The sequence below is a fragment of the Callionymus lyra genome, chromosome 14 (assembly GCF_982586985.1).
Source record: "Callionymus lyra chromosome 14, fCalLyr1.hap1.1, whole genome shotgun sequence".
NCBI lineage: Eukaryota > Metazoa > Chordata > Actinopteri > Syngnathiformes > Callionymidae > Callionymus > Callionymus lyra.
The window spans coordinates 24338843-24360377 of NC_141831.1; the positions used below are offsets into that span (position 1 = coordinate 24338843).

At 42.6% G+C, this 21535-nt stretch overlaps 1 protein-coding gene across 4 annotated transcripts in view; it reads right to left on the bottom strand.

Annotated features, from left to right (window-relative positions):
- LOC148066743 (cell adhesion molecule DSCAM-like) overlaps nucleotides 1-21535 on the bottom strand; it is an 86721-nt gene that overhangs the window by 63760 nt on the left and 1426 nt on the right. For 2 of the 4 annotated variants that reach the window (XM_087808192.1, XM_087808191.1), the window contains exon 1: nucleotides 1321-2132. In XM_087808192.1, the coding sequence (XP_087664318.1) occupies nucleotides 1321-1363 (43 nt within the window). In that variant the 5' untranslated portion in view covers nucleotides 1364-2132. Of the gene's footprint in view, nucleotides 1-1320; nucleotides 2134-21535 lie in introns of those variants that run through there. The other 2 variants (XM_087808190.1, XM_087808189.1) reach the window with 2 other exon arrangements.

Genomic DNA, 21535 nt, shown 5'->3' on the forward strand with positions numbered 1-21535 from the left:
AAATGGTTTTCTATAGTCTTCTTTGATTGGCACGTCTGCATTTATTCTCTGCCCATTCATACCAATATAATTTTTCAACCTTTTAAAAAGGATCTTATAAGTACCCCAATTTTCTTTCGGAACGATTTCTGCCCCCCAACACGCGCACGTCCCACCCCCAACCCTAGAGCCCCTTGTCCTCTCCATTGCCCCCCCCCCCCTCCTCCTGCCCCCCTTCCTCACACACCCTTCGTGTATTCGCCATACAAACCAATTCCGCTGACCGAATAGAGATAAACCAATAAACGGAATCTTATCAAACCTTTCCATTGATTGTGGATACATTGTGCGGAATGTGCACTTGGATGAAGGTTGAAAAAGGCTTGCCTCCCTTTTTTTTCCTTCTTTTTTGTCCAGTCCAAAATGACTCCATGTCTGAGCTTCTAACATGGCGGTTGAGATGCTCGAGGAAGGCAAAGCTAACCTATTTAAGTTCTTTTTTTCATATTTTTTTTTAAAGATGCTCAACTCAAACCCATTTCATTATTACAGAAATTAATTTTAAAAAATAATAATCTGGGGTTCTATTACTAACTTTATATTAATTTTCAATATATATTTTAAGATTTTGTGCCAAATGACATTCTACGCAATAAAGAACACACCAATGCAGAGGCAGATATACTCTTACGTAAATATTTACATTTCTAGCAAGATTTTTCCATGTAAACAATTAAAACCTTGTTATCATCTTCCTATAAATTCAAGTTCTATGACTAAATTAATTTTATAATCAAATTGTTTGGGTTTATTTTAGGCCTAAAACATCTGATGAAAAGTCGTAATAAACACAATTGGGATTTTTTTTAATGGTGTGACATGATGCATGGAGCAGGCTGAGGCCCTGTAGATAAATATATTTGAATTTCATTTTCTGATAGATCGGGGAGTAAAACATATAAATTATCGGTTAGATTTCAGTGTATATAGTTAAATAGTTTATCAGGAAATAAATTCGTAATTTTTAATTTAGAAAAAATGTTTACACGGTGTATTTCAGCATTAATCTCGCCTTCATAAATCTGCATCAGCAGAATGAACAGTTTTCTGAATGAACAGTTTGCAAAGGAAAAGCTTTGTAGATTAGTGTGTACATAACCCCTTATTCCTAGCCCCCTCCTCCCCCCAGTTTGAAACAGGACATAGCAACAGCCTGTTCCTGGTCCATTTTGCAGCACGCATTCTAATCAATGAATATGGTCTTGGCCAACCACTGTGCACATTTCACTTAAATGGTCTTTCAAATAAAACTGAATTTAAATTGAAGGAAAAATCACCTACCATTCAAGATGCACTGGGAAAAGATAAGAGCCAATATCCACATGCCCTGCTCCTTTCAATATCCAAGCTTATGTTTTTTTCTTCTTGTCTCCCCTCCACCACTCTTTCGTCCAGGATTTTCTACCTTTTTATTTCTTCAACAAGTCATTTGAAATTGAAGATGGGGGGAGCATGCAAATCTCGCTCTCTCCCTCTCTCGCTGGTCCTCTCCCTCTCCCTCAATCCTTCAGGATGAAGATGAAAAAAGGGGGAGGTTTTTGCGCTTCCTGCTGTCGATTGTCTCCTGGTGCAAGTGGGGGGACTATGATCCACGCGAATGGTCTCCCCGTCCTCTGGACCGACTGCACCGCAACCAGCGGGGCCTCAGCGCAGTCGTCCCCCGGTGTCGGAGCGCTGACTGGGGAGGAACATGAGGGAGGTGAGCTCTGGTCCAGGTGAGCGCTGCTGAGTCAGAGGCGCGCACAAGAAAGTGTCTAAAAAAAAATGTAATATATATTTTTAAAAATCCGCAGCTCGTCCTATCAACACAATAAAAGCAAAAAATGAAGGTGAAAAGGTAAAGAAAAAAAATCTAAACGGATCAGCAGCTCAGGTGTGCGCAGGAGGAGAAAGAAAGAAGCGTAAAAGTGAAATATATTTCAAAGATGAAAAATAAGTTGATGGTTAGCTGCGCTGGAAACTCATTCTCTGTTCGCCGCCTCTCTCCGTCCGGCGAGCAACAAGCACACGCATCTTCCCTCCAGAGCCGCACACACGAACTGCGCACACTGCCGATGCCTGCGCTCACAACACCACCCTGGCGAGGAATAAACCCTCGCCTCCTCCCGAGCCGCTGCTCTCCCTCTCCATCGCATGCGAAGGTGGGGGGTGCGATGGGGGTGGACAGGAGGACGCAGCTGAGCCTCTGGAGGAGCCTTCAAGAAAAAAAATTAACCCCCTTTTTTGATCTGGAGACCGATCAGGTGGTGCGACTCTTAGAAGGATAACAAAAAAAAAATCTAATAGAATTAAGCCAGTGCAGGACTGTGGTTAGCTGGCTCTGCTGTGATGAAGGGTGGATGCTGAGGCAGGGGAGGAGGGCAGGGAGGAGGGGGGAGTGATGAAGGATACACCTGACTGGATGTTAAGGAGGAACAAAATGCGAAATGATCTTAATTGGTGAAGATCAAATCTTGCCCTTTATTGTTGTTTCTTGGGTGATCTTTGGGCCCCCGAGGGATTTTTGCAGGTTAACCAACGCCACCTGGGTGTTCTTCAATTGACCTTGACAAATAACGGACGGTTTACGTATAGATGGGACGTCAAAAGCTGGCAATGATAGAACGAACTGATGTTCTTCACTAATCATGACAAGAGATCTTAAAGGCAACTAATGAATTGATTTTAGTATCTTTTAAATATATCTTGGACCTCTAATGTACTCATCAGTATGTGTCTGTTTGTACAAAACTCTCTTTGTTTTTCTGGAGATTAAATCTCGTTTAACACAACTCACCCACTCTGCTGTGATTGGTCAAACATTAGGGTGCATCAGCACTCCTGATCAAGTCTGGACGTCTTCACCTCTAAGGGACTTGTTGTATAAACAAAGTGGGGCGTGATTACAGCTGGCTGGAGGAGTGAAGCCATTATAACATCATGATGGACTCTCGTAACCTCTTCTTCGCCGAGATTTCCAAAGGGGAATAACTTTATTAAGTAATTACTTCGAAACGCTTTTCATGATGAGGGACTTATTGCATCTTGGAGAGGAAGACCTAATTTAAATGTGAGTGAGTCAGAAGAGTTAAATGAAAAAAAAATAGTGTTTTAAGGATGTGAAAGACATTGATAACTGCTCACCTGGCAACAGACCGAGAGTTCTTATGTGAATTGTACTGACAAAAAAGCTTTCTATGTTTTGTTTTCTGTTAGTTAGGGACATAGATAAATACAACAATTACTATTTGATCGATAACAAATAGTTTGTGATAATCACTGTTACTTGACTTAACTAGGTTGTGTACTGGCTTACTCTCAAATTCATTCTGAGATATCCAAGTATAGTTATCACAAGACACATTTTGGGTTATTTCTATATTTTTATTATTTAGATGTATTATTATCAGAGTTATTTTTTTTAATCCTAAACTGTTAATTACTATTACTAGAGGCACTATTCTGTTTCTTCAGCTAAAGACCAACACTCTTGTTTTTGCTGACTAAACAAATATAGCCAATGTCTGACTAAATTATTTTCCGGGGATGTTTTGTTCAAACTCTAAGTGCAAAAGTAGGATGCAGCAGACAGTCGGTGATGTTATCTTAAGCAGGCACAGTGTTGTGATAAGAAAGTCGCATTAGTATTATCTTCTGTTTGGGATGATTCTGCAGGCAGTGACACAACAGGAACTGCAGTGACATCCACTGCCATGTGACCGTTTGAATCTAGTGTGGCCCATTTATGCTCAACTAGTGCAGCAGGCGAGCCAGGCTTGAGGCCTGCACCAGACTCCGCGATTGTCTCTTAGACTCAGCCTCCACATCAGACCTGCATACATACTCTGCACCAGGAATTCACCGCTTGTCACTGCCTGTCTGGCCCAGCTGCTTCCAGCCAGGCATCCCCCAAAATAAAGCAGATCATTATCATCGCCGCCCGGACATGAAATGTAGTTTGAAAACGGCGCACAAGCAGCTTTTTTGTTCTGCTGCTGATGGTGTCTTTGCAGTTCAGCTGGTTCTGATGTGCGCACCTCTTCCTCTACCTGCATCCATTCAACTATGCTCTGCAGCTTCCCTCTCTCCACGCCCTGCTACCCTTTACAAATGAATTATTATTAGAAACTCTCCTCCATAAACCATGTTCCACATACATGCAGCAACCCACTTGGATATTCTGGGAATATGAGGCAGGTAGACAAACAGATCTACCTGATCATGACTGTGTTGACTATTGCAGACAGCATCTACACCCCCTGATAGAGAAAACATTATTTAATTCCATGATGAAAGATATTTGTTGATAAAAAAATGTATATATTCAAACTAATCAAATATAATCGAACAAAAACAAACGCACATTGTGAAGCACTGACCCATTTCTTCACTGGGTTGATTTATTGTGTAATAATTTAGACATATGGTTAACAACACTCCTCATCCCACTCTGTTTGTGTCCAAAGATTGGATTAAAATGAATGGTCACAAAGAGCTCAGTCCCTGTAATCCTGGCTCTGGCCTCATGTTATGATTTAATCAAAGGTGTTATCTGTGTAGAGACATTTATTCAAATCCTTGTAGATATTTGGAGACATTTTGCATCTGTGAAATGAATATAAATGATAATAAAAACAAATTAAATAGTTTCTGGAAAACAGTATTCATCATCACTAGACAATCCTATTAGAAAACAGATGAAAATCTTATTAACCATTGTGTTATCTCTGGGTCAAGATGACCCGGAGGCCTGAATACAAGGGTCAGGGTGAACGACCTCCCTGGCTTCCAGAAATACGTATGCAAGCCCCATGAGTAGAAAAAAAATCCAATTTATTTAGCATCTGTAGTAAGAGAAAATCCAAGGAGAAGTGTATGGAAGTACCGAGCAGTGACACTTGAATACAGCACATTAGTATGAAGGGGAGGTTAAACCAGCAATGACTTAACTGTCATAGGTAAAGCATCAAAAGCCCCATGACCCGACCACTGCTGCGTGAGAGCATCACTGAGGGACTCAATTAACATAATTATGTCAGAACAGCTTAAATCATTATATATATCATCATTGACATAATTTCCATATTTGTGTCTGTTTCACCGTGGTTTCAAATCTAATCATGTGAAGTTGTGAGGCATCGTTCAGTAGGTTTTTATTCGATTGATAGAAACATTGGGGCCAAATCTCTCCTTCCAAGTCAATTTATGAGGCCCCTCAGTTTTCTCAAGATTAAAGATCAAAGTTAATGTTGATATAGTCACCTACAAAAAAGACAATATCACAATCAGACTCTAACTTCCTGTTAAAGACAGTTAGGTAAACATACGTTTTGTCTGGCCTGTGACCTCGACAGCTAAAAAGATTTGGTCCTCTTGCTTGACTGAGTTAGAAGATTCAACATTAAGAGAGTAACCTCTGACATCACCAAGTAACTAAATTTAAAAAACACTTGTCTCCCCTTTCATCTCATTTCTGATGCTTGATTTGAACTTTAGCAAGTCTCCAGACTCAACTCATTGAGTTAGCGCCATGTAACATTGTAGCCAATATTGAAATCTGTAAATGTGTTCCATTTCTTAACATCAAACCTGTATAAAGAATATTCGGTTAATTAAAAATGGTGGTTGTGGTTTTTTAAGGGGTTAGTTCACCCAAAATTCACTCATTTTCTCCTCACCCTCATATCGACCAAGGGTTGGGATTATTTAGAGTAATCAGTTCCTTTTTAGATTAATGCTTAGTTGTCCTCGTCTTTATCTCTGTCCAAAAATAAATACTTAAAAACATCCAAATACCTCCAGGTTGCTCGTCTGTAACGTCCATCTTGTATTGAAGCCTCCACATGAGGAACTTTTCCAGCAAAAATTCAATTCTATATTTTAAGGTTGTTTTTACTGGGCCATCAGCCTAAACCTTGCGCAGCATTTTAAAATGAAGAAAGACGTGAGGCCAAGCTGAAGGACTGATAACTTTAATTTAAATAACAAATTTAAAATATACAGATTATTTGCGTTTTTTCGCAATAGTTCGCGAGGCTTCAACACAAGATGGATGTTACAGATGATTACAACAAAGGTATGTGGATGTTTTAAGTGTGAAATATGAAAAGGGATGCAATTGCACTCCAGTTGCTACATTATTAATTTTAGGTGAACGATACCTTTATACTGGTCAAGGCAAGATCTTGAAAAAAAAAAAAATCAGACGGCAATATAATATCATTGACAGATTGTGGGAAAAACTGTTTGAAAACAGTTTGACAGCAATCAGACATCACGTTAGATGGAAGCAAGAGTGTGATACAATGGTTACACACAGTTAAGCATTCAAATAATGACTAATAAATTAGATTTTCATATCTATAATTCCTGCGTTACTCCGATTCCCCAGCACTCATTAGCATCGTAACAGATGCATACGGGCTCATAGCACAGGGGGCTGATTATAATATTCCCCACTTAACTACTCTGCGCTGCACCCCCTAGGGAATCTTTTACGGCTCGTTGTAACTAAATACTCTCAAGTACTTTAATTATGTGGAAACAACCTGATAAAATATACATCTGCTGATGTCTTAAAGATGACCAATTATAGCAAGTTGTCAATCTGTGTCTCATAAGGCGTAAGGAGGCTTTACAGTCTGGGTCAGACTGCTGAATAATTCAAGTCGTGTTACGAGGTAGAAACAGAGAAGCAGGTGCTGAACGTACGCCCTGAGACCGTCGTTTTATTAGATCATTTTTGAATGCTTCTCACAGCCCATAAATTCATGAACGGAACGTGAGCCTAAGTCGCAATTCAAGTTTAATGAGTCGACATGTCTCGAGAAAATAAAGGAATGGAGAAACCGTGTTCCCTTTGAGAGTATTTCCGGGCCATTAACGGGTGAATAGTTCTTCTTTGCTCTGAAAATAAAAGGTTCACTAAGTAACCATATTTTTAAGCTTTCGCGCTATGAATAAGGGATATTTTTGGATAAAAAAAGATACTTAAATGCAAAACAATGCATCAATGTTTACCTCGAATATGACCTTTAATAAGTGGGTCTGAGACACTGAAACGTTTAATTAACAGCTTAATGTGGACAAAACTGAAACTCTGGTGATTGCTCCTGATGATAAGATTCCAGGGTTGAGTCAGTACTTGGGTGACTTAGGTCAGTCTGTCAAACTGAGCCTGAGAAACCTGGGTGTTGTATTTGATAAAGACATGTCTCTTGTTCAACACTGCAGAAAACTGACCAGAAACTGTTTCCTTCAACTGAGAAAAATCTCTAAACTTAGGAAAATGTTGTCACAACATGATCTGGAGCTTGTAATCCATGCGTTTGTTTCTTCTCGTCTGGACTATTGTAACAGTTTGTTTTCATGTCTTAACAAGAAGGAGCTGTCTCGTCTGCAGTTGATTCAGAACTCTGCAGCGAGAATTCTGACCCGCTCAAGTAGGAGAACTCACATTTCTCCGATCCTTAAAACTCTTCACTGGCTTCCAGTTTCTTTCAGGATCAACTTTAAAATTCTGGTTCTTACTTTCAGAGCTATTCATGGTCAGGCTCCTCCTTACATCACTGATCTGATCCAGCCTTACACCCCAGCTCGGTCTCTGAGGTCTGTGGATCAGAATCTACTTATGGTTCCACGCACACGGCTCAGGACCAGAGGAGAGAAATCTTTTCAGGCTGTTGCTCCTAAGCTTTGGAACAATCTTCCTCTCTCTTTGCGCTTGATGGAGTCTACTGACTCCTTTAAGAAACATCTTAAGACGTTTCTATTTGTTCAGGCTTTTCCTTGAATTTCTCGAACTCCTGTGTTGTTCTCGGTGTTGTCTTGATCTTTGAAGTATGTACTGTTTTGAGTATTGTTTTGATTGTTAAAGCGCTTTGTGACCCTGGTCTCGAAAAGCGCTATATAAATAAATATTACTTACTTACTTACTTACGTTTAGAAGTTACCAGGAAACTGTCTCAACAAGAGCCTTTATCTTATTTTGGAAAAATAAACATGTTATTAATCTCATGCATGCTGCTTTAATAATCATTTATGAAATTAAAGTTTGTGATATTTTGTATATAGAGTAGATGTTTGAGTGTCAATCAATTATAAAAATCTTGGTTGAAATTTTGATAGTAGGAATGAACCTCTGTATGCTATTCTAAAAGCTTGAACTCACAACATCATGGGCAGCAGAAAGAATATTAAAACGGTGTGTAATGCATGCAGGTGCTTCTCTCTTTTACTGATCCACCCACTCAACTACTTTACAGAATTGATGCACCAGGGGATGATATATTCACGGTGGACGACTTGTTTATTAATAAAAGCGTCACTCAACGTGATGTCACGTCTGAAATTATTCCATTCACTTAACGGCGAGCAGCGGCCTGGTTAACAAGGCTGAAAACACAATTTTAGCTCATCGCCCGACATAATCGCCTCGCTTCATAAGATAGCAACTAATTGAGTGGACCAGGCAGAACACAGCTCCTTGATGGCCCACCTAGCAGATCCATACATCGATTCTACTCATTGACTACTTTGCAACCCGTGGCTCAGTTCACTCATGTACAGAGAGATTGACCGGACAGCGGGGTCATCCAGAGGTAATTCAACCATTTTAGGGTTTTCACTCTGATTTTTTCAGTAGCAGAGTGTATAATATGTATATATATATATATATATATATATATATATATATATATATATATATATATATATACAGTATATACACACACACACACTCTGATACTGTGTAACTGTTCAACAAAGGGCAGCAGTGTTGTTTAGTAACCAGAGCACATGACTGACCTTATCAGTGTGGTCATAAAAATGTATGAAGTCTTTTCATTCATTTCCCCCCTTTTTCCTCCTTACCCGCCCCCTCTGCTCAATCTCATCCCTCTTTTAAATACACACAAAATTCTGAAAGAATTGTTGAGTGTGTGTTGTGTGAGGAGTGATGGAGATTGAGCAGGATGCTAATGGTGGACCTGCATCTGAAGTATATCTCAACATGAAGAGAGCCAGGATGGGAAGGGGAAAATGAATCGACAAACACCAAAAACAACGGCTCTGGTATCAGATAACTTAATCATAGGTGGATTATTTCGTTCAACCTATGATCTGAGTGCTCTAAGTATCACATGGCTGTGATCTACTTATAGACGTAAATCTGTCTTGTTTACAGTGTCATAATCTGGGCTTAATCTGCAAAACATATTTATGGAATTGAGCAAAGTATTAGTGCTGTGACCGGGTGAGATTTACTGAAGGCTTCAGGCAGCTATGATTGAACTGAGGGCTGAGTGAGAAAAATCAACCAAACGTAGTCGTCTGTTCTTTCACCCAAAATATAGTCAAAATGTGTCCATCCGTGTCTGAGTTCTAGTGATGATTCTACAGACGATTGATCGCGTCACCATCTTCAATGCCTGGACCACATCTGCACAGCTGTGCAGTTGGACGCAGCGCTCAGGCAGGACCACAGCACGCCCTCTGAAAGTGTGACAGCTAGGGGTGGGTCGGCACAGATGGCGAGGAGTTTGGTGTCAGGGTTCTGACACAGGGTGGCAGGTACAGACTGGGGCTCCCATCTGGCCTTGGTGCTGGCACCGTGCCCCAGGGCATCTTCCACGTTTACTGAACATAGAGCCTGTCAGTGCAGGAAGTCACCTTGTATAAAATGTAGTCTCTGGGCGATTTTTTGCAAAAGTTTAGGATGAGGAGGGGAGAGTTGGGGGGGGGGGGGGTCATGGTTGCTAATAATGTCACCAGACAGTGAAAAGGAAACAGCGAGGACAAATTAATAAGCCATACATTATATAACTTTTGCAAAGTTTAGAAAAAGATATATATTTTTTGAGTGCAGTGATGTGCGATGAGGTTCATTGTTGGTGACTCATTAAGTGTCAGATTTACAAGTATACTAGTTATTTCATATCTCAACAACATTTTCACATACACATGCACACACACGCACACGCATGATCTTGGGGGAAATTTTGAAAAGACGTCAACTTTGACAATATCAAATGACTAAGATAGTTAAAAAAAAATATATGATTTCATTAATAATTTCTCCAAAAGTCTATATTGAATTGTTGTGATTTTTTGTGGGATATTAGTTTACATTCTCCAGATCTTTGTCAGTATTCGATTGTGGATAAATATTTATAGCATCACAAACCTGTCATCTTTGACATTGAAATAGGAGTCATAGCTGAAATATATTTTTTTAATTATCAATGTATTTAAAATTCCATATTCAAAAAATGTAACCTCCCAAATTTAATGATCTGAGACCTTTCAATTGGCTGAAACTCTAAATCTAAATTACCTTTCAACAATCAAAAGATACAGAAAAAGATAAATTAACTAATAAATAATTAAATGAGGATTAGCAAAGGTGGATTTTAAACAGCATAGAATACAACAGTTATATTAAAGGATTACAAGGAAGAAGCAGCTGATTAAATGCTCTTAATTTAAAAACCGAACGTTTATTCCCTCCTACTGAGGGGAATTTACCGTAAAGTTTAGCGAGAAATCTCGAGATTTAAATTTGGTTCATGAGTGTAGAATCACGAGCAATAGTTAGCTTGAGAGCATTATGTCAGCGCTGTTTTTGTATTAAAATGTTAAGTTACAATGATGCAATCACACGTCAGAAAAGACAGACCCGCCTTATGTTGCTTCTGATTGGTTAATATGTCATGGGGCCTTCTGTGATTGGCTAGATTTACGCAAAAGGACTAAAGTTTATTTTCATGAAAAGATATTGACTAACATTGACTTGGCTGAGTATTAAATGGGTCGATATAAGCGTGAGAAAAACAAAGAATATTTTATTTAAGGCCAAAATGTTGATTTAAATATACTTTTTTATTTTTCTTAGTCCATTTTATAATACCATTGAGGTTCAGGGATGTGCGGTTAGGGTAGGCAGGTGAAGCAGTGCCTCACCTCTCAACGTGCAATCCATCACAAACTGCGTTGATAAATGCAAGGGACAGACGCCGGTTGCCTTATCTCTGAATGTTGCCAATATAATGCCCAAATATATATTTATTAGTTTTGATTTTCCACAGTTTGGCTAATGCCTTTAATCAGATGATCAGGGAGAGTTGTAGCCCTTATGCGTCACCCATTGTTGTTGTCCGTAAGAAAGATGCTAGTCTACGTATGTGTGTGGACTACCGATTGCTTAAAAGCAAAACAGCTTTCCTTTTGCCACGCATAGAGAAAAGCCTTGATGCCTTGTCGGGTGCCCAATGGTTCACCACTTTGGATCTTGCTTCTGACTTCAAACAGGTGCCAGACTGAAAACCGAAGCACTTAATCGAGCTAGAGATGGGTGCATTTTTTAAACAGCAAGTGAGTTATTTGGTCACGTTATTTCAAAGCATGGAGTCTCTACAGACCCTGCTAAAATCAAGGCAGTATCCAACTGGCCGCATCCAAATACGTTAACAGAGATACGCTCATTCTTGGGTTTCGCAAGCTACTATCGCGGCTTTGTCTGCGGTTTTGCAGTCGGTCTGCTAGCTGTTCTCTCACAGGCCACTGAAGAAGGTGTTCGACCGATCACTTATGCGAGTCGAGTCCTTAGGCCATAGGAGCGTAACATGTCAAATTATAGCTCCATGAAACTGGAATTGTTTGGCCCTCAAGTGGGCTATGAGAGAGAAATTCCAGGAGTACTTTTTTGGACACAAGTGCATTGTTTTCACTGATAACAACCCTTTGAGCCATCTTAAGTCAGCTAATTTGGGAGCCCTGGAACACCGATAGGCAGCCCAGCTAGCCTCCTTCGACTTTGAAATTCGTTACCGCTCAGGCAGATGTTTTTTTCCCGGCAGTGTTCTTCAGGGCCTTAATGTGTCGAACATCTTCAGTCTAGCACTGCCCTTCCAAAACAGCTTCAAAATTATCTTGGTCCAGTAGATGTCATCCAAACTTTTGAATCTGCTATTCCGTTTCAGAGTTTGACCGAGCTCTGTGCTTTACAGGAGGCATATCCCCTCCTGAAGGAAGTGTTTGTCTGCCATCGGCAGAAGCCGCTGTGTTTTGGCCCAATGTGCAGGAAGAGCAATTACAGCTCCTCTTACCAGCCCTACTCCAGCCTGAGATCCTCAGGCAGTTACATGAGAAACATGGCCATCAGGTAGTGGAACTCACTGGTAAGCTGGTACGTGAAAGGTATTACTGGCCTGGAGTAACCGCTAATATTAAACGTTGGGTAGAGACTTGTAAACGTCGTCAGGTAGGCAAGGCGTCTGGTGCCGGCCAAAACAGTTTCATGGGCCACCTACTGGCCTCTAGGCCAAATGAAATCCTTGCAATGGATTTCACCTTGTTGGAACCCTCCCTTAATGGGATGGAAAATGTGTTGGGTCCCACAAATGTTTTTAGTAAATGTGGCTGTCCCCACTAAGTAACAGTGGGCCTTAACAGTGGCACAAGTTCTTTTAAATGAGTGGGTTTATAGGTTTGGGGTTTCAAGTCACATCCATTCAGGTCAGGGCAGGAGTTTCGGGTAATTTCTAATACATCAGCTTTGTGAGCTGTATGGTGTTTACAAGTCCCGCACAAACCTTAATCGCCCTGTCCTTCTCAAGTCAGGTCTGAGAGTCAATCTCTCAGGAAGACATGTGGCTCTTGGTTGCAGACAACCATGAACCAACAAGCATGGTGGTACCTTTTATATCCTTCTTTTCTCGCCGGGGCCGTTCTGGCTTGGCCGGTTCGGGTGTGGGGGTCCGGCGGGTGGGGCCTGTGGGTGCCTTGGGCCTGGTGGTGGTGACCGCTGGTGCCGCGATGGCCCCGTGCGCCGGCGGGGGGGTGGCCCGCTTCCGGGGGGTTTTTGATGGTGCGTGGGGGCGGGTGCTGGCGGGGGTGGCTGGGGTGGTGGATGGGGGGTTGCGCTGGGAGCGGTGCTGGGGCTGGGGGGTTGCTGGTCCCGCCGACAGGGTCGGCGGGTGAACCGTCGGGGGTGGGGCTGGGGCTGGCCGGGTGTTCTGGATGACCTTCCGGCCCCGATGGCTTCACCTGGTCTGTGGTGGGGGGGCCTGTCTTGGGGTGGGGTGGTCCTCTACCCGCCCTGTGTGGCATGTGCCGTGGTCGGGGGGTTTGTCACCCTTGGTCCTGGGGGTTCGTGGCCGGGCTGGTCGGTCTTTCGGGGGCTTCCCGGGTGGGGGGGGGCCACACTGGGCGGGGCCGCATTGGGGGGACGGCGGAGGCATTGGGCGGACCCATGTTACCGTAGTGACCATGTACCGCCCATGCAAGTGCTGCTGTCCCCCTGGGTGCTGCATGGTGGGTGGGGGCGGTGGCTGGGGGTCAGTACGTGTGATGGGCGGGGCCTCGGCACCTTAGAGACCGTGGACTGCCCATCGAATACTGCTGGCCCCCCAAACTTCCCTCATGGGGAGGTGGACTGCGGCTGTTGGGGATGGTCTACAGTTCAAAGACTGGGGGCCGTTCCCGGACGGCTGCGGCCCCATTACCCCCGCCCTGCCCGCACAACCGTGGCCCCCCGTGACCCGGATGACCTGGGCCGGTGCCTGGCCATTGCTCCCCCGGGCTCATGCGGTGGCACTCAACCCGGCTACTGGCCGTGTCCGCAGGGTATTGGGGGGGGTTCCGCCGCCGCTGCTGTGGTGGGTCCCCATCTCCTAGACTCGGTCCCCTGCTATGGACTTGGTGGCGGCCTGACGGTCTGGGGGTCCTCCGTCGCCCGGCCTGGCCCCGGGGCCCTATCCCCTGACTGGTTCTTCTGGCTGCCCCTCTGCCCCGGTGCCTGCGCCTGGTGCCTCCCCCTCTCTGCTTCCTCGGTCGTCCTCGCCTGTGCTCGCCCTCTCGCGCCCCCGGTGGTGGTCCGCCTTCTCGCTGGTGTTTGGGGTCGGCTCTGGTGGTTATCTCGCCTGCCGGGTCCTGGTCTCCCGCGGGTTCCTGCCGCGGCTTGGGCCCCTGTGTCTGGATCTGCTGTGCTAGGTATGTGCCCTCTGGCCTGGCTATTTCAACCCCCCCCCCCTCTCCCCTCTATATATCTTCACCCGTCACCGGAGTCTGTATACCTGTGTATTGTCTACATTTGTCCCAAACCCACACCTTTTTATTTCTCTCCCGGAGCCCCAGGGATCCACCTCCAGAGCTGCTGCTGATCCAGGGATCCACCTCCAGAGCTGTTGCTGATCCATGGATCCACCTCCAGAGCTGCTGCTGATCCAGGATCTTCACCACGTCATCAGATCCCGAGTTCTCTCCAGCACCCCCATGAACCCTCCTACACTCTCCTCTTTTCTCTCACTATATCCTCCCTCACTCCTCTCCTTATCCATCTGTCTACCCCCCCATCCTTCCTCCCAGCCGGTCAAAGCGGCAGGCCGTCAACAATGAGTCGGGTTCCGCTCGAGGTTTCTGCCTTCTAAAAGGACGTTTTTCCTCGCCATTGCTCACTGTACAGCTCACTGTACAGTGTTTTGTTTCTTGCTCTTTGTTGAATTGCTGGGATCTATTTTTCCTTAATCAACTGTAGTCTTATTTCAACTGTATAGTGTCTTGAGATAACTTTGTTATGATAAGACACTTTAAATAAAATTGAATTGAATTGAATTGGACCTTCCCGTCAGAGACAACCTGCTAATAGCAACTGAACCTCCGACATCAGTATCTAACGCAATTGCTATTTTTGGACCAAGGGATTAGGCAAGTTATCGTCGGGCGAGGATTTAAAACTTGGGGGTGGACAGTAGTAAGTGGGCGTGTGAGCCTGATAATAAAATCTGGTGTGGAACTGCCCTTTATTATTGGGACCCGCCCGATCAGGAAGTAGGTCATTGTTGTCCAGATAGATGACAGCAACTACATGCAGCTTTCAGAGCTGAAGGTCTCTTCGATTGCTTTCTTCTGGCCTACAAGTTCCTGGACAACTTCTCCCAGATATGGTGTGTTGTTTTCCATCCATCGTGTTCAGCAAATTAAACCAGTCTTGCTTATGCGCGGCTGACGGAGAGCCGGTGTTCCGCGGCTTACGAGTGTGGAGGGACACATTATTAAGGTTTGCAAGCATATCAGCACTTCATCAATTTGAGCAAAACTAAGTAAAATTTTACTGTAGACAGTTAGCTCAGCGCTCTACTTGAGCGACTCACTGGAAGCCTCCTCTCCTCCACGTCACTGCATGCGCCCAGGTATGTGATTTTATTCAGATCAGCCTTGCAAGTCGCTGATCATAATTGTTTTATCTATGGATGGTTTTAATTTATTGTTCACCGCAGGCACATCAAGGCCGTGTGCGGTTTCAGTCCAGGTGGCCGCTGCACCTTGCCACTGTGTTAACAGTGCTGTTTAGTCTCCGCTTGAATTGATATTCATCGCTCCAACTGTTCCCACTCTATTGGAGTCATTTTCACTGACATAAGACGGTTCATGAACAGAAGTTTTGGTTTTCTTTTCAATGTATTGTCTGCAGGTTCCGAGTTTGTTTTGCATGTTTATTTCTCCACCTTTTGTGGACCTCTTTTGTTTGGTTGTTTTGTTTTATATTAATTTCTCAAGTGTCTTATTATGTTCTTGGTGAATTAATGAATATCTGACAGACAGACGGTCTTGTTAGTGGCAGTGCGGAAGTTCACAGGATGTTTTAGTAGGAAAACAGGTGAGACCGCTAAGCATTGCTTTTTTTTATTGGTGTTTTGTCAAATAAAATATATATTTTTATACTTGTAATCACGTCTGATTGTCATCCTGTATTAACGAATCTACGTGCCTTTAATTTTATACTTCCTGGGGTAAAACTCCCCAGGCGGCGTTGTCAGAGTAATTAATTGGAAACATAACCACATTTGTAAGGGTCTTATTTAGTTTCTCTGATCGGAAATACAACTGCAGAGAAAAGACACAGCTTGAGGCACATGCTAATAAGCCTCCACAAACTATGTCACATCTCCATTGAGGCGGAGAGACCAAAGGAAATAAGGTGGAATTTAACAAAAAATACGGTGTGTAAAAATGCTGTTGAGATATGAAATAACCAGTAGCCAATTGAATAAATTACCCCTTTGGGTTTATATATTTCTAAATCTGACACTAAAGGAGTCAGGGCCTCACCAACCATGAACCTCACCGCACGTCACTGTTAAGATTAAAAACGTTTCTGGTCTTACCTTTATCTGTAAATAAAGTCCATGCGACCTTCCTTCGCCACACAAACCCCAGTTACTTTGTTGTAAAAGTCCACCTTATTTCCTTTGGTTTAAAAAGTCTCTCCGCCTCAATGGAGATGTGACATAGTTTGATGAGGCTCATTAGCATCTGCCTCAAGCTTTGCCTTTTAACTACGGTTGTATTTCCGATCAGCGAAACTAAATAAGACCCTTACAAAAATTAAACTTGAATGGTTAAAGACATCAGCTAGACTGTGGAAAATCAAGGCAAATAAAAGTATCTATATTGGCGACATTCAGAGATACTGCAAACGGCGTGCGTCAATTGCATGCATTAACACAGTTTGGGGTGGATTGCGCATTGAGAGGTGAGGCACTGCCTCACCTGCCTCCCCTAATCTTGATGGACATATGGGAAACCTTTTCTGAAAAGAATCAAAGTGTCCTGTGAAACTGCAGAAGATCAAGAAGTAGAAAAGTGGTCAAACTAACAAAACATTGTCAGAGTCCTTTTGACCCTTGTGTTATTTCGTTATTAAGAAATTAAAATATAGACCAGAGGAAAATATAAAGGTTTGCATCCTAGACTGACAGAGGGCCAGGACTGCTGCTGACTGCCGTTTGGGGCTCCACTCAGCAGGGGCTCTAGGTCTGACCTGGACTGGCTGTCCACGGCAGAGGGCCAACACGCAAGAAAAGCGCTTTACGGATGCATGTGCTCAGGTCATCTCATCTCATTCCCCTTCTTCTCGGCACAACCATAATCCCTGCCTGCAGCTCCCTCCCATCCTTCTTGTTTGGTACCTCCTTCTCCTCACCTTATCTCACCCCCCCAACCCCGCCCCATACCCGTGCACATCGCGACAAAATGCCAACAGATGCCGAGTGTCTAAGACAGGCATTATGTTCTTAGAGGATGTCCTGGTAATTCTGTTTTTTTCCCCAGCTGCTGCTGGTTATCAAGCACGCTGTCTAGAAGTCAAGACAACAGTCAGCCTCCTCAGCTGGCCCAGTCACATGACGCACAACACAATTCCCAGTGAGGAGACCTATTTGTTTGTCACGTACTGGAGAGACCATAAAAAAGATTTTTAGTTAGGGTGATCGCCTCGGGTTAGATGTATCAGGGTGAATTATGTATATCAATAAATGTTTCCAGGTATTAAACATCATGGGATTCTAAAGGAGACACGCTATGTTTAGCCTTGTATCCTCGAACATGTTACTCATCAAGAATTTAAAACCAGAGGAGCACGGCTTCATTTGCGATAAGAAAACGTGTCAATCATGGGGACTCAGAGAGAAAGTGGTTTGTCAGACCCTGAGGGGGCCACACTGACCTAAATGCAAAATTGTCAACATCTCTTCTGGAGTGACCAACAGAAAGCCAACATTGGGAATACAAACATTTAGCTGTGTAAAGACAACCGTGGTAGAAAAAAGGTCAACAGGGAATCTGCATCTCCGAGGGACACTTGAGTGTTGCATAAGAACACTCCAGCATCATCGAGACAACAACAACACACTCTCGAGTAAAGCCCTCCTCCATGTAAATAACCATCTGCAGTAAATAAGACGTGTTGTTGTCGGTTCATAGATGGATGATAACAATCTGTTAAATCTTTTGGATTGTATATCCCTGAGGTTAAGTAAGATGTTTACGTCACATTGTTCTTGGGGTATGATTTTGACAAAAGGGTTACAAACAGATTGTGAAGATTAGACTTTAACCCTTCCAATAAAGAGGATTTCTTCTTCCTGAGCTGCTCCAAAGGTGTGCGTCACTGAGGACTGGGAGGCCATCATGTGGTCAGCAGGGGAGCTGCCACTGGTACAAACGGCTTCAGGACACCACATGCAACCCATGCAAACTACATGCATCTGGATGATGGTTCTCCAATGGTGTGCCAAATTATTTATATTGTAGTAGTCAATACTTTAACATGTCTGGCATGACACCACACTAAGGATGTGAAGTTATTTTAATTGTTAGAAATAATTAAAAATAATAATAATAACAGTTACTGTAAATGTATTCCTAAATATAAAGGCGTCACAGATAATAATACATCTTAAATTAACTGATTTATAATTTGGTAACAGATAATAGTGTAATTGAAAGTGACAATATTTTGTTGATCTTATTTTTTTAAATATCGATTTTCCTTTTTTTTTTTATCAACAACAACGTGACCGATTTAAGCCAAACCTGAAAGAAAAAAAATAAAGCAATATGTAATTGAGGATACATATTTGCAGGGAAGCATCTGTAAAAGAAATTTAAATATATGAAGTAACATCAATATATATTTTTTAATTATTATTATTACACCAAAAAACATAAAGAAACACCAGTTTTAAACTTAATATTAAAAAGAGGAACGTTATACGAAATTAAACCTTCAATATCAATCTATACATGGAAAACGGAAAAATAAAAACATTTAATGCACAAGAATATAGAATATTAAAACAATGGGAAGAAAATAAAAAAGGAAATTAAAAGGAAGAAAATGAACAGTTATTTCAAATCAATTATTAGTGTAAATTTAACCAGAATATGTGTTAAAAGTGGGCTTTACATATTTTAAGATGGGTTGACCTACAAAACCAACGAGGGCTTCTGCCTATTACAACAGCAGGACCCTTGAACGTCTATGTAAAGACTCACTCTGATGTGAGGGAATATGACGTGTGACATGGACGTCTCAAAAGAACAGGGGTAAACACATAACTGCCTGGTAACAAGAGCTCTTTGCTCATTGGCTGTTGAAGAAGCTTGCATTGATCATACCACTGTGTAAAATGACACATGTGCTTTTGATCCACATGCATTCACACCCGCAGGATTACTGAAACATGCACGCACACAAGCTTCCAACATTGTGTTGTGCACGCGGCGACTAAATGCTTGTGTAGACCCTGCTCACACCAACAGGCCCATTTTTTCCACATGTGATTATTATAAATATTAACGTTTTCAACCCCAGATCAACAACTATAGTAAGAGTCACTCATCATCAAAGGCACTTCTGGGTTCATAAACATCACACCAGGAGGTGGATACAACACAAAATGTGATGTTCAAACAATGTTAAAATGCAAGTCAAAATGTTACGTAACGCTGTTTTAAAAGTAGAGTGAAAGCAGTTTTCTTAATCAGTCACAAGCGTACATTTGACGTTCTTAAACGATAACTGCTGTACTTCACATTAATATTGTTTACATCTGCAGCCTGAGCTGCTGCTAAGCATCTTGAGAGCTCATTTAGAGATGCTGCGAAAAGACTGTTTGATAAACACACCAGGGTTCCGGGGGTTTTCCCACCACTAATTTGGAAGGAAGAAAGAGAAAAAGGCGAACGTATAAAAGGCTGTTTCGCACAGTCAGAGACGAGGCAGCGAGAGTTCTCATGCTAAGCAGGCTGTGATTCAAATGAGAGGCTAATTGTGGCTTCTGTTAACTCATTGAAAAGGTGTCACTGCAGCATCATGACTCGGTTAATTGGTACAAACAGGTAGCAGATGCAGCCTTCCAGGCTGAGCAGCTGCCAATTAGTGAGCCGATCTCTATGAATCATGACTCGACAGATCTGCCGTGGAAGGGGAGGAATAAACAAAATACATCTAGACATTCAAATATCAAAGCAAATCTCGTTTCTGAACTTCCATAGTTTCATTGCTTGATGTGTGCAATTATTGTCCCACTTGTCTACATACAACGTAGATCACTCATTGTAGAGAATTTAATGTGTCATTGGAGTTAAAATGATTAATTATATGAAGACTCTCAGAAAAGCTGGTTTGACCCAACTGTAAATCAATGACTGTAGATGTTGAAACAATAGTGCCATAGTTGATCATTTAATTATCCTTTTTTGAAAAATGTATATATAATACCAATATAAGGCTAATTTAACACTCCTTCACCTCTCCTGATCTATGTCCAGTACGTTTGACTTTCTGACATGAATTGACGTCTTTTTATTTCAATCAAATCACATATCTTAACCATTTCGTAAACCAGCTGAAAGCACTTACTACTAATGCAGCTATTGAAAGAAATGGTTGACTCAATGATCGCACATTTTAAGCAAACATCAGCATCTTCTGGTGATTTACTACTTTTACAGCCAGTTATAAAAGGCTAGTGGCCTTTCATAAAAGATTTGTGATAAACAACCAAAAATGGGTTTATCTTTTTTATTACCTGTTTTAGAGGTTCATCAGCAATATTCAGCAAGCAAGTCAGTACATTTACCAGACTCACACTTATAGACTGATGTAAAAATAGTGTAATAATCTTTACTTGTCAGCTGCCTCCTCGCTTTAGAGACAGTTGTTAACTCTGGGTCGAGAAACTGTTGGGATCAATCTTGACTTGTTGTGTTTAGTTATGTTGCACTTTAAGAAGTTTTGTGTGTGCGCATGCGCAGGTTGGTGTTTGAGGAAGTTTGCTTGCAACTGGTGTGTTGAGAACGAGCGGCGTCGGTTGTGGCCTAAAACAGTAACCCGTTTCTTGAGAATTGCAAATAAAAGACGCGAACTGTGCAAGACAATCGTCTGGTCATTGAGAAGAGGACCAAACGTTACATTGGTGTCAAAAGTGGGATTCGAACCCACGCCTACAAAGTATTTGTGTACTTCAGACTGATACTCAACAAAAGTGAGCGCCTGTAATGGCTGTAAAACACTTCAAATATGACCTCTTTGGAGCACCATTTGTTGTTCGGACTGATCATGCTGTTCTGCAGTGGTTGATGTCGTTCAGGGAGCCCGAGGGACAGGTTGCTCGTTGGTTGGAGGAGCTGCAGACCTTTGACTTTACGGTAGCACACAGGGCAGGTACACAACACTCAAATGCAGATGGACTGTCCCGTCAACCATGTGCCTCAGAAGGCTGTCGCTACTGTGATAAGCGAGAGGTGAAAGAGAGGGAGCTTACACAGGCAGAGAGCACTGGACAGTTCTCATGCAGGATCCTGCAAGTTGTTAAAGCACTTGAGAACAAGGCAGGAAGAAAACCCAGATTTACAGCCAGTGCTTCAGTGGTGCATGGTCAGTCAGAAGCTGTCGTGGGATGACATATCTGGGCTCTCTACTGCCAAAGGACTGTGGACTAAGTCTGATTCGTTGCGGCTGAAAGATGGGGTTTTACAGCGGGCATGGAAGGACCCCTCTTGGGGGGAGGAAAGGTGGCAAGTGGTAGTTCCAAAATCATAGGACTTCTGCCGTAGCTGTGATGCCTGCTCCTCACACAAAGGACCCCTAGACAGGTCACATGCACAGCTCCAGCAACAACCCGCAGGTGCACAAATGGTAAGGGTAGCTGTAGACATCATAGGCCCCTTTCCC